We start from the raw sequence: 17,958 nt of genomic DNA, 5'->3' as shown, positions 1-17,958 counted from the left end.
GTAGTCTCATGCTTGTTTAGTGTTGTGTATTATATTGCCCATTTTATTTGCTTCAAATTTTTTTTTAGCTCAAGCTTTAATACAGATAAATATTTTGCAGTCAAATTCACTTTCATTTTAATTCACTCTTATCAGATGATCTCTGTGTTACATGGTTGAATGTGACTTTACTCTGTACCAGGGGTAGGTCGGTCCTGGGGTGCCGACCTCCTGCAGGTTTTAGCTCCAACCCTGTTAAAACCTTACATACCTGTAGTTTTTTAGGTGACTCTTTAGATCTTGATTAGTTGTTCAGTTGTGGTTGACAAAAGCTGGAGTTAAACTCTGCAGGACATCGGCACTCCAGGACCGACTTTGCCTACCCCTGCTCTGTACTGTCCTGAAACCTGTGCTATTGTACAACCAGATAACTGATGAGTCACACCTGATGACACAGTTGAGTATAACCCATCTTATAATCAAAGCTTTATACTTACAAGAATTTGACACGGTTAAACAAGAACATTACAATTCTGATACTACATTTAATGAAAAGCTTTTATAGTTTCATAGAGTTTAGCTGTGAATTACACAGCACTACCATTGCTTTATTATTAACACTTAAACAATCATTTTAATAAAAAAAAATGCAAAATCATGTTATATCATTAATCCTCTGGCTATATATATATAAAAAAAAACTTTAACATTGTTTGTTTCATTACAGTATCAATAAAAATGTTGAATAATAATAAAGTTGATCTGCGAGTAACAGCGCTACCGCCTGATTAAAGTAATGTAGTAACATGGTTACATTGACCTTTACATTCCCACATTATTACAAGTGTCAATTATAATACAGTTCTTTACACTCTATCAAATTATTATAAATGTAAATAATTCTGCATTCAAAACTATTTTCAACAAAGTATAGAGACAACCCTGGCACAAAATTTAAATGATGTCACTTAAAGACCACTAAATAATCTCTCACTGCCAATATTCTCCTCATCATAGTAAATCTTTAAACAGTTTATCGATGAGGATGTGAGGGACTGTGATGTTTTCTCATAATCTCATCTAGCTGTGTTGTGGTACCGTCTGTAAAGCATCATCTGGATCTCTGTCCACATCCACATTCTGAAACATTCACATAAGATCAAGAAAACAAGAAATTAATTATGAGTCCATTGTTAAAATCGCAGATATTGTACAGTTACAAATAAATAGAAATGAAATTTGGAATAAAAAAATCAGACCACATCATACCAAACACACCAGTGTATCAGATTTGACAGAAGATCAGTGGTAACACTTAAAATAGTAGGATTTTAATCTGAAAGTTATATATTGAAGTGCTAATAAGCAAACATGCCTGTCATAAAAATAAACATAAGGTATAAATGAGCGATACAAACAGTAAAAAAATTATTTCTCAGCAGTTATATAGTCAGAAAGTTGTATTAATCGTGCTATTAAACAGATTATCATATCAGATTTTCATAACTTCAAGTTTCATTTGTCATATGTCAGATGTCAATGTCAGTTTGTACATAATATACATACGATGTATATTAGTGATATAAACTTTAAAAATTATTGTCTGTAGGACACTTATATAAGTGGTGCTATTAAGATAATATTTGTATAAACATTCATAGACAAAGATGATTAAATTGATATCTTATAATTAAATACAACCTATACTTTTCTGAGACTTATTTTAACCAATTTAAATGAAATATGAGAGGTATCATAATAATCATATTACACTTCTAAACATATTCAAATATATCATTACAAAGGATAAACTGCAGTTTGATACAAATATTTTTAAGGATGTGCACAAGAACAACATTTTTAAAGTGCTGTGAACTTCTGTGAACAACTTCTAGTCTTCCTCAGTCTAGCTTTGGTCTTTATGAAGCTCATTATGTCTCATGATGACAGTTGTTTATTTTTTATTTCTCAGTATTACACTTTACTCAGCTGAAAATAATTTAAATCAGTGGTTCTCAAACTGTTTTATGACATTTTGTAAAATAAACTTGATCATAAATAGATAAATAAGGCTACTAACCAACAGCACTACATTGTATTATTTCATGTTTTGTTTAATTAAAATTTTGGAATGTTTTATGTCATACATTTTCTTTGGGGTGGGCACATAGGGATGTCACATGCCAAAAAAGATATTTTTATGATAGACACACAAGAAATTTTAATACCATTAAATCCATGAGTATTTTATGTTATGCATAACGTTACAATTTTCACACCACTGAACAAACAGAAGTCGATTTTCAGAAGAAAACTAGAGTTTGTCTCTGTAAAACTGCTGACACAAGGCTGGAAATACATTGCCCCAGGTTTATAAGATTTCAGTTTTGGTCAGATTTAGAAAGTTTAAAGTTAGCCAGGTCTTTAGCTCACTGGCACATGCTGAGAGTAATGTGATCTGGTTAATGCAGTCGGGTTGGAAGGAAGTATAGATCTGAATATCCTCAGCATATATAGCAGTGGTACTGAAAACCGTGACGGCGCATAATTTGTCCAATAGGCATGATGTAGATGATGAATAGTAATGGTCCGAGAACTGAACCTTGAGGAACACCTTGTTTGAGTAGGACAGTTGGCGATTTATATTTGTGCATGGAAATAAAATGTTGCCTGTTTGTCAGATTGGAGGAAAACCAGGATAGCGCTGCTCCAGAGATACCAATCTCTGAGAGGCGCGTCAGTAATAATCTGTGGCAGGCAGTGGAAAGCTGAACTGAGATTGCGTAACAGCAGTAAGGAAACGTTGCCGGAATCACCAGATAGTAGGAGATCATTACTAACTCTTACTTAAGCTGCTGAATTAACCGTGGATGCACCTCTGGCTCTTTTGTGACTCCAGGGCATCTGGATTTTAAATTACATTAAATATTGGTTCCTACTAACTCAGTCTGAATGGTTTGTAGTTTGACACTGAGATGTTTTCCCCACCCATAGTAAACACCTGGAGTTGAAGTTATATGCCAAGTAAAGTGTGCTTTTCCCTGGACAGAAAACACATTGTCTTGGTGTGGCATGGGATTTGACGATGTTGCAGGCACATCTGTCTCCCAATGTCCAAACAGGGTACAGTTAGATAGGAACAGGGAGCAGACATCCTGTCGAGGCTGAAGGGCTGAGGCCAGGGGTGGATCCTATGGTACAGATGTGGCTGAGGCTTTGTCTGTATGGCTTCCCTCCAATTGCTTTGATCCTGGAAGTTCTGGAAAGTTTGCAATTCTACGTTTTCATCCTAAAAAATGCCAGGGGGTTACGCGTTAAAGACTTTGTACCCTTTCTATGTGGACGGACCCCGATTCTCACCTTGGGTCCACTCTCGGGGCATGTCATACTTTACTCCAGAGCTCCCTTTACAAGGAAGCTTATGCTCTGAAATAGAACTTTAGTTTGGTGCCAGATCCAGTCAACTGCTCAGCTGGGGCAGTATTTTAGTTCCCTGTTACCCTTGTTCCCCGAAAAGGGAATGAGATGCTGCGTCGCCCTGCCATACTTACTGCATCCCTTTTGCCCTTACTTCGGTTGGATTGAAGCCATCAATATACTTTCTGGATGGGTTTTTATGCTTCCTGGTCGTGACGTCAGCTCGCTGGTGACAGCATGTCTTGTTATTAGACAAAGCATGCCTCAGATGCAATTACGCAGAGGCGCTCCTATAGCATCACTACAGCAAAGCAGCGTCTCATTCCCTTCTCAGGGAACCAGGGTTACAGTTGTAACCTGAGACGTTATTAACTAAGTTACAGTAAAAGAGTGCAGATCATATTGTACTGAAGCTGTACAAACTGCAACCCCTAATATTACAGCTTTGTTTACACAAAGTTTATGTGAAATAAAACATGTAGTTCAGTAAAATAATGCATGTGTGTAATCTCCATATATATGCAAATTAACTTGAATGAAAGAGTGCAGGATTGCAGATACTCAGGTTAGTAGTAACTGATGATAGATAGCTGGTTAATTGTCAGGTGGAGTCTTTTAGGTTTGAATTGGGTACCTGTAGACTGAGTTCAGTCAAGCCCAGATCCTGTAAACAGGGAGCTCTGGTGGGCGTAGGACTTGCCATCGGCTGGACCCGAACAGAACGATGAAGAGCTGTGTGATGGCACTGAGTGTCCACATTCTGTTAAAGGTTTTCAGGGATTACTGATCTCGCTTCAATTCTGTGTGGTTTGCTGCTGAATTAAAATCTTTATAATGTTGGTGATGAAATGCCAACTGTATACTTTTTAATCTCATATCAGCCAAGAATACTTTAGCAACCTAGAAGGCTTACTACACATACTGTACATGTTAAATGTGGTATGTAAATAAATATGATCTCAAAACTTAGTGAGTTGTCTGCATAGTTTTTTTTATAGGTGTATATCAAGTTGAAGGCTCAGACTGTAAGAACTTTCTACTATGGAAGTCAATGGCGTCCCAGATCTGCTTTTTTAAAATATCTTCCTTTGTATTTAGCAGAACAAAGACATTTATACAGGTTTCTAACAACTTTTCATTTTTAACAGAATTGAAATTTTTCGGTGAAGCCTGCTAAATACATTGTGACAGATCACACTGTGCCGACCCAAAGCTCTGGAACAGTTTACCGTTGGATATAAGGAGCTCTCCAACACTGGGTGTTTTTAAAACAAGTTTAAAGACTTAATTTTACACATTAGCATTCAAATGATGTTGGGTATGTACAGTCTTGTTCAAAATAATAGCAGTACAATGTGACTAACCAGAATAATCAAGGTTTTTAGTATATTTTTTATTGCTACGTGGCAAACAAGTTACCAGTAGGTTCAGTAGATTCTCAGAAAACAAATGAGACCGAGCATTCATGATATGCATGCTCTTAAGGCTGTGCAATTGGGCAATTAGTTGAATTCGTTGAAAGGGGTGTGTTCAAAAAAATAGCAGTGTGGCATTCAATCACTAAGGTCATCAATTTTGTGAAGAAACAGGTGTGAATCAGGTGGCCCCTATTTAAGGATGAAGCCAACACTTGTTGAACATGCATTTGAAAGCTGAGGAAAATGGGTTCAAGACATTGTTCAGAAGAACAGCGTACTTTGATTAAAAAGTTGATTGGAGAGGGGAAAACCTATAAAGAGGTGCAAAAAATGATAGGCTGTTCAGCTAAAATGTTCTCCAATGCCTTAAAATGGATAGCAAAACCAGAGAGATGTGGAAGAAACCGGAAGACAACCATCAAAATGGATAGAAGAATAACCAGAATGGCAAAGGCTCAGCCAATGATCACCTCCAGGATGATCAAAGACAGTCTGGAGTTACCTGTAAGTACTGTGACAGTTAGAAGACGTCTGTGTGAAGCTAATCTATTTTCAAGAATCCCCCGCAAAGTCCCTCTGTTAAAAAAAAGGCATGTGCAGAAGAGGTTACAATTTGCCAAAGAACACATCAACTGGCCTAAAGAGAAATGGAGGAACATTTTGTGGACTGATGAGAGTAAAATTGTTCTTTTTGGGTCCAAGGGCCACAGGCAGTTTGTGAGACGACCCCCAAACTCTGAATTCAAGCTACAGTACACAGTGAAGACAGTGAAGCATGGAGCATGATATGGGCATGTTTCTCCTACTATGGTGTTGGGCCTATTTATCGCATACCAGGGATCATGGATCAGTTTGCATATGTTAAAATACTTGAAGTGGTCATGTTGCCCTATGCTGAAGAGGACATGCCCTTGAAATGGTTGTTTCAACAAGACAATGACCCAAAACACACTAGTAAACGGGCAAATTCTTGGTTCCAAACCAACAAAATTAATGTTATGGAGTGGCCAGCCCAATCTCCAGACCTTAATCCAATTGAGAACTTGTGGGGTGATATCAAAAATGCTGTTTCTGAAGCAAAACCAAGAAATGTGAATGAATTGTGGAATGTTGTTAAAGAATCATGGAGTGGAATAACAGCTGAGAGGTGCCACAAGTTGGTTGACTCCATGCCACACAGATGTCAAGCAGTTTTAAAAAACTGTGGTCATACAACTAAATATTAGTTTAGTGATTCACAGGATTGCTAAATCCCAGAAAAAAAAATGTTTGTACAAAATAGTTTTGAGTTTGTACAGTCAAAGGTAGACACTGCTATTTTTTTGAACACACCCCTTTCCACTAATTGCCCAATTGCACAGCCTTAAGAGCGTGCATATCATGAATGCTGGGTCTTGTTTGTTTTCTGAGAATCTACTGAACCTACTGGTAACTTGTTTGCCACGTAGCAATAAAAAATATACTAAAAACCTTGATTATTCTGGTTAGTCACATTGTACTGCTATTATTTTGAACAAGACTGTATATGTAGTTGTGTAGGGGTGCTGGGGTGTGTATATGTATGTATGGGTACCTAATTGTCTGCAAAGGATCTCTTTATACACATGTGCAGACTATCTCTTTATAATTGGCAATTCCAACTATGTATATACAACTTTGTCTGATTGTTTGGATATTTGATTTTATCCTCATTCATGTTTTCTATTCCTTTCTATTTCTTTTATTTTTAACTGTTTTATTGTAAAGCACTTTGGATCAACTACAGTTGTGTTAAATCTGTGCTATATAAATAAACTTTGACTTGACTTTAGCTGATTTTTTCATTAGGGGATGATGCTTGACCGATGATGGCCGATGATGCTTGCTATGCTTCTCAATGAATTACGTTGAAATGCTGCTACATCCAAAAGCCAGAAGGGGCGCTCTCGTTCAGAAACTAAATATGCGATGTAGACAAAGAACCATACACGCAGCTCCAGGAAATGTCTTAAGGATATATTTATATTGCTGTTCTTCAAACCTTTTCAGTTATTTTCATGATAACAAAGAATATGTATAATGATTATGTTTGATGAGTGTTGCTTTCTCAAACGCATGTTATAATCGACTCAAACTAACAGTGATTTCAGATCGATAAAGACTTACTGATCAAAAGCTGTAGTACATGAAATAGCTGTGAATAATATCGACTGTGCTATTCAGAATAGTTATCGACCACGCATTATCCACCAATACTAGAAATGTTAATATTAGCAAGGCATGGATGAAGAGTCTGTTTTGATAACAGTTAAAAAGTCCCACAGACAAAGACGTGTAGAAATAGAGGTGTGAATGGGTCACACGCTGGAATGTATGTTTCGTGTCCTGCATCTAAGCTGAGAAAGCTGTATGTTATGGATGACAAGAATATACGGGATACACGTTGTAGGTAGGAAACAAAAGTGAATTAAAAAGAAAAATGGGTAAAATACTTGAGTGCTTTGTCAGGGCAAATCAGGAGATTTAAATGAAGTATGATATTCTGGAAAGGTCACACAGTTTCAACTCGACTGAGCATGAGCAATTTTACTTGCTGAAGACAAAACTTAAGGTAGAAAGAACCCACAGTCTTTGCGTGACTTGTCAAGACATCAGAACACGTGACTCAAAATAACTGATAAGATCTGACGTTAGAGACTTTCTCTGTGTTTCATTTCAAGCACAAATACACAACATGCATCCAAAATCTTGAAATTATAATATTCTTGAAAAAAGTGTGAAGTAGTTGAACATCACTTCTGTATATACAGTATGCAACTGTAATGTGTAGATTCTAGCTCTATTTAAGTAAATGTTTCAGTGTAATGAAAGTGTCTCTGTACTCACCACTGGTCTTTCTCTATGTGTGTTCACTGCTTCAATATTCAGAAATTTGGACTCAAGCTTACAACCTGGAAAGCCAATATGGAAATAATTATTGAGGTTGAAGTGATCTCATGTATGTAGACAATAAAAGTGTTGATAAGAGACTGACCGTAAGCCACAGGAGTGAGTTTTAAAACTGTATGCAGAGGACACTTTAGATACGGCAACTCATCTGGAGTCGAAGAGACATTAAACAACAATAAATACACTGTCTGGTAATTGTCTGACATTGTCTGGTAATATTGATGCTTTTCTATCAGATGTGACGGTTAACGCTGTCATCTCAATGTCCAGCAGGCCGGGTTGTTGTTGTTATTAATAATAGATCTTTATTCAGTTCATCTACTGTATATCAAAGGCAATATCATTGGCTCTTCAGCATGTAAAAAACATCTGCTCAAGCTCAGACTGTAATCATATCATTGTGTATTACCCTTACTTATGGCAAATTGATTGTAAAGTTTGTAATTTGGGATACATATAAATGATTGATTGATAGAAATAAATAAATTTCATTATGATAGAATTAAGGTTTATACTGTCATCCTGTCGTGCCCATTAACCAACATCTTTAGCCCACTGACCAGTTTAAAAAACATGGGATGGTAGTGGAGAAGGCTGCTACCTGATCTCTAAAACCCGAACATACACAACATTTTGTGTAGTAGTTTATAATCAACAACACCTGTTGAACATTACACAACTAATCAAATGAAGCATTTAACAGTCCTGTGGTGTTAATTACATTATAAATTAAATACAGTTTTGTCCATTGGAAATGTTTGTGAAGTGTTTCCCGTACAGGGAATATCTTAAACCAGTACTAGGCCTTAGTTTGTTTAGGAAATATAACTATTTTTAACCAACATACCTTACTAAAACATTACTTTTGAGCATTTTGAGACATAACAAAGGGCACTGGTGTATTATTATAAGATATGTCAATGCAAGTTTGGACAGCTCTTACATTTATTTTAGTCTAGGACTAGTCTAATCCCTGTCTGGGAAACCGGCCCTTTATGTGTTTATGGATATTTTATCCCAGTAGTTTTTTTACCTGCACTTTTATCCAGAAAGTATGCCAGAAGACAACGCATGACGGCTTGATGACAGATGACCAACACATTCTCCTGTCTCTCCAGCTCCATGATCACCGGCTCTAAACGCTGAACCAGATCCTCATACGACTAACACACACAGAGATGCATGCGCTTTGGTTCAGAATGATCATTAAATATTAAGGTAAAAATTGCATGATAGAGCTGTGACTCACCTCACCCTTCGGATAGCGATACCTGTATTTATCCTGATCTCTGAGGGCAAACTCCTCAGGAAAGTGATCTTGAATCTCCTCATACGTCATCTCCTCACAAACACCCTATAGATCAATACACGCTTCATGACCACAGGATCTCATCTCACACAAAGCTGGTCACACTTAGGCTATATTTACATGACAACGATATAGTGAGAAGCGCTTTTGACAAATGTCACATACAGAAAACAACGCTGTTTACACTTGCAAAGATGACTAAATCTATTGTTATTACATGTCCCAGGTCAATAGATGGCGATGTTACCATGTAAAGAAAGGCCGCCATTGTTGTTTTAGTTATACTCACATATTTTTAAAGTTTGAATTTTCAGGACCTTAAAACGCTGTTGTCATGTAAATTAACAGCCAAACAGCATAAACTTTTTACAGTTTAAGATTAAAAACATTGTAGTGTAAACGACCCATTAACCAAAAACCCCTGCCGTCTCGCTCCAGACTTACAGCATCGATCTCATTCAGGGCTTTCCACTGCTCATAGGTTACACCGATAGCTTCTGCGGTCTGGATGGTTCTTCTCATGTGACTGGTCCAGATTTTCAGGTCTGGGATACACTGACCTCGGATGTACGTGCCCAGAGATGCTGCAAACTGACACAAACATTAGCCGAACTTGATGTGCATGACACAGCGGTGTACCGGCCGGTTGCCAAGGCATTGCTATGTGGTTGCTAAGGTGTTTCAAGTGTTTTTGGTATAACATTTCTAGAGTGTTGTGTGTGGTTGTCAGATCATTTCTATGCAGTGGTGAAGTTGTTTTTAGTGCCTTAGGTAGCGTGCACACCAAAGCTTTTACGCCGGCGTATGTTTTCAATTGTTTCCAATGGAAGCGCGGTGCTTTTCAAAAAAGCCATCAGTTGGTGTTTTTTTCCTCGCTGAAAGCCGGTGTTCTGTGTTTTTTTCGTGCGGAGAGTTTAAAAATATTCAAGTTTAGCTCGTCAATGTCAACGACTGATAAACAAAGCAGAAGTATCACAGCAACCAAAACGCTCATCTGAAGCGAGCAGTCGTGTTTAAAAGCTTTGGTGTGCACACCCCCATAAGCTGTGTCCCATTTCGAAGGCTGAATCCTTTGATAGACGCATCCATGGTTTGTTTTGTAGGACATTGCTATGTGGATGTGTGTCACTGTCAATGATGGAATAACTGCACTGCTGGAATAAACATCTAAAAGCAATCACGCTTACCTTGATTCCCCGCGGTGAAAGGCCAGAATCGCCGCCAATACGCCCAAGAAGGTTGAGTTCACTCTCTCCGTGTCGACAGAGATAGATAGTGCGAGGAGTGACGTGGATGTTCATCAGGTAGTAGACGATTCTGCTCTGAATGTGATCCTGAACCTGATTCACCAGATACCTGCTTCCTACATTAAAGATCTTAATGTACGACAAGTTCCTATGGACACACAGATTTCCAGTATAAGCACCTCAAACAACAGATCTTCGTCAAAACTGTCCTTCGTCTACATTTCGTCTCCAAAGTGAACATTATGAGCGATGCGGTACAAGAGTTAGATATACACTTGTGTATATGAGTCTTGTGAAAGCTAACTTAGGTTGTTTTCACATATGTTGGTGCGCACCGTGGTGCGGCCTCGGAGCGCACCAAAATACATTGTATCATTTTTCAGTTAGTGCGGTCCGTGTTCACATATATATATTTTTTACTTTACTCGAAATGCCGCACCGTACACCATGTGACAATGGTCAGCGCTGTCATTGGTCTCTGACAGCTCTTACCGTCTCATGACCACCCCCACGTTTCCACAACAACCAGCTTGACAGGGAGAGCGCAGCTATCAAGATGTGGAGATAAACATTGTACGTCTTTGCGAATGACTGTCCAGGATTGGCTTGTTTGTTGTTAACCCACAATATAACACCCAGCTCACGTCACAACGAAAGCCCAGTGGCTCAAACATGTGGAGAACTTCCTGTATTTGGTTCGGCCCGAGGTCCAGCAGTGTTCACACCACAGGTGGGTCGCCCCAGAGTTCGGCAAACGCCGCTCCGAGACCACCTGTTTAGAGCGGTCTCGGAGCGGCTGTTTAGTGCGCACCCGAGTGCGGCTGTTGTGTTCACACTGACCCAAACGCACCATACTCGGAGCGACACGTCATTTGGGCCGACCTAAACAGTGTATATGTGAAAACACCCTTAGTCAATGCTTTGTAGAGCCAATAATGCAATTCCACCAGTAGACTTGATTGTAACTTTCACAAAGCTTTGTAGAGTACAGTAGTCACAGGCAGATACGGCAAGTGGGAGAAATACTGGATGAACTCACATGTCTCTGTCATCATCCAGAGGAACGTATGTGAGCTTGTAGCAGTCGATTCTCTTCAGAAAGTCGGCCACAGCCTCCTCTTTATCACAGTTAATGTAGTCAGGACTGCTCAGTTTCACTTGCTAAAACATTACAGAATATACACAGTAAAGCACAAATATACATGTAAACACATTTTTAAACGAAGACCTGGGGTCTGTTCTTTGTATGTGGATTACGATTTGGCTTGATCTTGAATTATTTGGTTCTACGAAGCTCATCCTAGAGTTGCTGTCATAGCAACAGGTCCGTAAACTTGCTCTGGAACAGGCTTATTTCATGTTAACAAGATTAGATCGCACCTTTTTAAGCAGATGTGAAACAGAAAATCTGTCACAGTCACGTATTCTCCATTACACAAGCGCAATCTGTGAAAGATGCAGATTAATATAAAGAGCTTTACGTAATAAAAAAGGATAGATTGAATCTTTTAGGGAGGTTATTTAAAAAGTATATATAAAATAAAATAATATATTTTTTCTGCACTTGACTTTTCTGTACTTTTTTCTGAAAACAAACATGCTTAGGAATGTGCAATGATCTCAGATAATTCAAATAACTGAATTAGTGAGATCAGAATTAGCGAGATCTGATCATCTCAGATGTGTAATTTGATATCGGATGAAGAACGTCGCTTACCCCAGCTCCAAAATAAATCACAACATAACAAACTTTGATTTGACACTCACACATAGAAGACAGTACTACACATATTTAATATTTTCATTATAAACATACAAAATACTTTACAATTACAAGTTTTTCTTTAATCATATACAGTTGTTTGTTGTGATGTATGAAGACTCGTTTAGTTTTAGTCTTTGGCAATGCATGTTTTTTTATCCAAATTGCTTCTATACTAATGCTTAGAAACCTTAAGATTTCTGCTTTGTATTAAATGTGTTATGTGCTCTCTCTCTATGAGAAATAAATGGAATTTTTAATCCTGAAAGGCAACAGTTTGTTTCTTCTATACTTATATAAACATGATCAGGTGAAAATATTTAAAAAATGTTAGAAAAAGACATATTTTCTATAAAAACAAGATTTTTTGACTTTCTTAGATTTCATTTTTTGTCGTGAATCTTTTCTGCACCTATATGATTTAGTGAAGTCAGAAAGCAGAAACATTGCCTAAAACAATTCCCAGATTTCCTCATTCACATTATAAAACTAGTGTGAGAAAAGTTCTACGAACATTCCTTGAAAGTTCCCAACGTTCCCAAAAACGTTATGGCAATACAAAAAGTGTCCAGTTTTTTTTAATGTTTTAAGAATGTTTAGAAATATTAAATTCTACCATTTTCAAATATTACATTTCATTTTTTTATTTTAAAACTGTTACAAAACATTATTTCTGAATGTTCTGTAAAAATAGTGCTGTAGTAAACAAAATTTACTTATTGGGTTTAGATGTTGGTGTTTTATTTTATTTAAAGTCACCATTATGGTGATTAGTGTTTGTTTATTTAGACTCTTGACCCTTGACATTTTGTTTGCCATGTTTTTTCCTGGTTGCATTAACTTTGTGTGTATAAAACACATTTGTTATGGTAATGTAAAGTTAATAGTGCAATTCTGTTGTGGCTGGTACATAATGGTAAATATCATCATCCAAGTATTTTAATTTTTCACACATCAAAAATGTATCTTCTTTCAATAATGTATATGAGGTGCAGCACTCTCATAGCAGTTTGTCATTAAGGATTTTTTTATGTGCACAGTGTTTTTAAAAGACAAACTTTTCTGTTCTGTAGTATTACATTATTTCTGGAAAAAATATTTTAATGAGTGAGTAAGCAATGAATTAATAAATCAAATCATTAGATGATGAGCACTACCATCAGATACTAACCACAACCATCATACTAAATTACAGACTTCTTTTTGCCCCAACAAGCGTGATTTCAACACACAAAGTTATAGCAGCCAGGAAAAAACTAGCAAGTTATAACTTAAGGGTCAAGAGTCTGGCTAAAACAAACACTGATCACCATAATAATGACTTTAAATAAAACATTAACATCTAAGCCTAATAAGTGAATTGTGTTTTCTACAGCAATACTTTTACAGAACATTCAGAAATAATGTTTTATAATTTCTCTATCATTTACATACCAAGCTTAAAAGTTTTTTAAAATATGAGAGAACATTAAAACATGACATAGTCATAACATTTGAAACTTATAGAATGTATAATTCACACAACCAAGAAACGTTCTTAAAACATAAAAAACTGACCATTTTTATGTTGGTCTAACATTTTTTTAATGTTGGGAACTTTCAAGAAACATTTTTAGAACTTTTCTCTGTTAGTTGGGTATTCACAGTATGGAGGACTCAGGGCCTTTGTACGGGTCTCACCTCGCCAGTGTTGAGCCACCAGAACTGAGAGATGGCTGTTGTTTTCTGAAGACCCTTGAGACTCAAGCATCCATATGACTACCAATTGTTTTTTTTTCATATGAAGCAGTAGGAAGCCCTGAATGTAGTTTTTACAAGCCAAGTATCACTAAACTCACAATTCCCCTCTGTTCTTTCATAATCCTTCCTTAAAAAAGTTTTATACTCCTGCTTCGTGTGCTGCGTTAGGTTAACTGAGACAAGATTCAGAGCAGTTATGCACTGCTGCCCTTGAGTTAATGTGATTGCTTCCATTGTTTTCCTCATTTGTAAGTAACTTTGGATAGAAGCATCAGCTAAATGACAATGTAAATTATTTCAGATTCTTTACAAAATACCTCAGCAAATGTAAGACTTTTTAAAGCCTAACATTTTCATTTTGAACTTTTTTAGACTTTAGGACCCCACACAAACCCAGGTAAAAGCAATAAACAAATACGCGTATACTGTATGTATCTAATTTACACATAATACACAAACAATCTTAAAGAGACACAAATGTGTTTTCTTCACCTTGATGTTTTCTGCAATGATTTCAGGGTCATCACACAAAGACTCCACAAAAAAGACCTAACAAAGTAAGACACCATAAACAAGTTTTAAACGGGTAGATTTGATTTCTGAATGTTTGAAGAGATAAAGCTAAACTCACTTTATAGCCGTTCTCTTTAGCAAAGCTCAGAATGAGTTCTCTACGATCTTTTGTTGTGTTAGTTGCATCAAACACCTGGACACAAACAGAATGCTCTCATTTTTTCTTAGATTATGTGCGTTTCTGTGTGTATGTCTGTGTGTGTGCTGTCACTTACCGCCACCTGTCCATGGTCATTAGTAAAGTAAGAACAGACGTCCTGCAGTGCTGTCAAAGCACAGGTTCTAAACACACACACACACACACACACACACACACACACACACACACACACACACACACACACACACACACACACACACACACACACACACACACACACACGATTTACAGAAAGAACCCTAACACAGCAGCAAATAAACTACAAAGAGAGTTTGTTTCTCACCTGCGAATCTTCATGGCTTCTTCATTGTCTGGCCGGAAAAATTCGAAACTCTTATAGCTCTGCACCGCATCTCTACGGTACTGTCCAACATTAAACACTGTTAAAATAATTTCACATCTGTGATTATTATAGTGCAGGGATATGAAACAGCATCAATTTTCTCTTGAATGATGTTTCTGAACATGTTAATTTAATTTCAGTCATTTGCCATCGGTAAGTGGAACACTGTTTCATAAACAAACCCAAACTTCAATAATAATACAGACAGTGGATTCCTGCCATGACTAATAATCGACTCTCACCCTTAGTGGGAACTCCAATCCAGTTAAGGTATCGAGTGAGTTTCTTGGAGATGTAGGTCTTTCCACGGGCCGGCAGACCAACCATCACAATCATAGTAGGAGAGTTGGTGAACTGTGGTACTGATGCTGAAACAAACACATGACACAGAGTGAAACATCAGAGACAACAGTAAAATCTACAGTAGTTTGCACCACAGCGCAGGGGCGTCTTCATAGACAATTTATACTGGGGCACGTTTGTCCTCGTGGTTCCCCACACAAATCAGGATTTCTGATCGTAAATATTTAACATGTTTAATATTTACGATTCGGAATCGGGGCAGCTCTGACGTTCTTCCGATCAGGTTCGGACACTCTTAACACACTTCACACCAAGGAAAAATCTGATAAGATAATCTGTAGAACCATCAAGATAATCTGTAGAACCATCAAGATAATCTGGACATAGCTAGGATTGTCGGAAGGGGGGAAATCGGCCCCAAATCAGCCCGATTAGCTTTTGGTGTGTACCCAGCATTCTCTTTTGGCGAGATAATCCATCCAACTCACATGTGTGGCATATCGAGATGCTGATTAGACAGCATGATTAATGACAAGGTGTGCCTTAGGCTAACCACAATAAAAGGCCACTTGAAATTGTGCAGTTTTAGTGTATTGAGGGGGTCCGGCAGGGGGAGTTGGTCTGAAAGCATTTGCCTCATGCACTGCAACACATCCCTGCTGAAAAAAACAATAAAACCATTACAGAAAATTCTAATGGTTTCTATTAAAATACCAATAGGAACCATTAGCTTTTACCATTAAAACCACTACACTGTAGTGTGTTTTGGGCAATATTCCATTAGAACCAATACATATAACCAATAGAACCAATACATACCATTAGGACCAACAAAACCCAATACACTGTAGTGTGTATTGGGCCATATTCCTTTAGAACCAATAAAATTCCCAATAAAACCAATAAAACCATTAGAATTTTCTGTAATAATTTTAATGTTTTTTTCAGCAGGGATCTACTTGGCATAATGAAAATGACACAAAAATGTAGTGAATCATAAGTTATCCAGAAATAGTGGACTAATGTTTTGTGTGTGTTGCTTGCTTGTGACACGCTCCAAGAATCAGTACAGCTGATCTGTCTCATGTAAATCTGATACAAGTAAAGACTCTTTTCTGAGATATAATGGATGCAGTCTTATGCTACGTACACACCAAATGCATAGCATCACGTTGCTCGCTCTAGATTACTCGAGGGATTTAACTCCGTGTCATGCAAATTTTTCGCTCCAGTTGAATATTTTCAAATTGGCCGAAGACGCGTTTGAGGCAAATAGCGCGTGTTTTCGCGGCAAATGCGACGCCCATATCGCGTCATTCGCATCGCCCTACGTGAGGACGCGTCTGATCGCGTCTTTGCATTGACGTTGTATGTAATCTACTCTCGCAAATCGTTGAACTCGCATCTGGTGTGAACCCACAGTTACTCTATAGGTACTCAAAATTAACACAAGATGAGCAGAAACAGCAAGTGTGTTTTGTGACTTTTTAATGTTTTGCAGAGAAAATAATCTTCCTGAAGGCCCTGGACTCCCTCTATCAAGTACTTAGGTCAAATAGTTAGGGAAGGTCCTGTGTTCCAGTGATGATCAAAGTCTAGGAACAAACACCCCTGCTGGCGAGATGAGGGTTTGGACCATCTGATGTCATTGCTCTGTGTGTGTGTAAAGGGCAGTAAACTGGACTCTACTAAGGGTCAACAACCCAGAAGACACAAATCACCTCAAACAACACACAAAAATTATAACACATACACAAATAAATATATATATACACACACAACATAAATAGCAATATCTGCCTTGAATAATAAAAAGAGGTGCTTTTAAATAAACTTTTACTTAAAAAGCTTTCACATAAAATTCTTCATAAGCATTATAAAAATATAGATTTAAGGGAAAGTATTTTTACAGATGTTGTATATAAAGTAGTTTATGAGGCTTACAGGAAGAGGTTTACAAAATGCATCCAACCTGTGTGCATACTGACAATTATTACAAAACCAATCTGTTTAGTAATGTGATATAAAGGCAGATGACGTAGTTAGATATGTTCAGACTTACAGCCTCGTCTGCGTCTCAATCTGCTGCTCATCCACGGCACCCAGATTTTCTCCAGTGGATTCTGAGTGAGTTGGATTTGAGAGTCAGACATTATAACTTTTAAGTGTGCGATGAGAAATCACTGACAATCTGATGTCCTCTTGAGAAAATGGATATGTTGTAGTCGTGTATGACACAGGTGTGTACTGTAACCCTGCTGGAGGAGGAGCATCAGACAGCAGACATTACCAAACACTTCTCAACATATCAAACCATTCATCACTGTGCGTGTATGATGATAAAACTGTGAAGATTGAAGCCAAACATCCTAAATATTCCCACATAAGTTAATGAAGACTATGGCATTGGACATCATGTATTTCTGCTTTGTGGTGATAAAACTACGTAACACATGACTGGTATGTTTGCAGTGGTTTAAAAGAAACAAACAAACACATACATGCACAAATGAAATCCAACAGAAAAAGACTGAATATGGTGTGACACTTAAAATATCTAAGCTGAGTTATTTAGTAACAAGTAAGACAAAACTGCAGTCTCAGCCCTCTATGTTCTTCAGATAAAAACATTGTTAAAAAAAAGAAATTGTTAGATGTTACCTTTAACAATAGTTACTGTGTATGGACGCCCAGAGACCTAGAGTTTCCTCAATTTCTCTGTCTAATCTTTTGGTTAATGTTAACATAGTGCTAGCTGTCAGAGATTTTAATATCCATT

The 17,958-nt window shown here is 37.4% G+C and overlaps 1 protein-coding gene across 2 annotated transcripts; it reads right to left on the bottom strand.

The window, feature by feature from the left end:
* Window positions 1–519: 519 nt before the first annotated feature.
* Window positions 520–17,434, bottom strand: LOC135775879 (6-phosphofructo-2-kinase/fructose-2,6-bisphosphatase). 2 transcript variants are annotated; one of them, XM_065286443.2, is made up of 15 exons: window positions 17,242–17,434; window positions 15,119–15,244; window positions 14,817–14,913; window positions 14,589–14,655; window positions 14,432–14,506; window positions 14,293–14,349; window positions 11,338–11,459; window positions 10,239–10,446; window positions 9,496–9,642; window positions 8,992–9,096; window positions 8,776–8,905; window positions 7,828–7,890; window positions 7,680–7,744; window positions 4,031–4,156; window positions 520–1,119 (listed from the first exon to the last, which is right to left on the bottom strand). In XM_065286443.2, exons 1-15 carry the CDS (start codon window positions 17,330–17,332, stop codon window positions 1,060–1,062), a joined length of 1,539 nt encoding a protein of 512 aa, XP_065142515.1. In that variant the 5' UTR covers window positions 17,333–17,434; the 3' UTR covers window positions 520–1,059. The 2 variants fall into 2 exon arrangements, with proteins under 2 accessions (XP_065142515.1, XP_065142516.1); XM_065286444.2 differs by lacking the exon at window positions 4,031–4,156.
* Window positions 17,435–17,958: the final 524 nt, after the last annotated feature.

This window comes from Paramisgurnus dabryanus, chromosome 21 (assembly GCF_030506205.2).
Source record: "Paramisgurnus dabryanus chromosome 21, PD_genome_1.1, whole genome shotgun sequence".
Taxonomy (NCBI): Eukaryota; Metazoa; Chordata; class Actinopteri; order Cypriniformes; family Cobitidae; genus Paramisgurnus; species Paramisgurnus dabryanus.
The sequence above is the reverse complement of the archived record's forward strand: the minus strand, read 5'-3'. Positions and strand labels throughout refer to the sequence as shown.

What these genes read in the sequence shown, in the direction of transcription:
- LOC135775879 (XM_065286443.2), bottom strand. Translation starts at nt 17,332, where the DNA reads ATGTCTGACTCTCAAATCCAACTCACTCAGAATCCACTGGAGAAAATC. An exon ending in CTAAAGAGAACGGCTATAAA is followed by an intron (nt 14,350 to 14,431) that starts GTGAGTTTAGCT and finishes TTACTTTGTTAG; the next exon opens with GTCTTTTTTGTGGAGTCTTT. An exon ending in CCCTGAATGAGATCGATGCT is followed by an intron (nt 9,097 to 9,495) that starts GTAAGTCTGGAG and finishes ATTGATCTATAG; the next exon opens with GGTGTTTGTGAGGAGATGAC.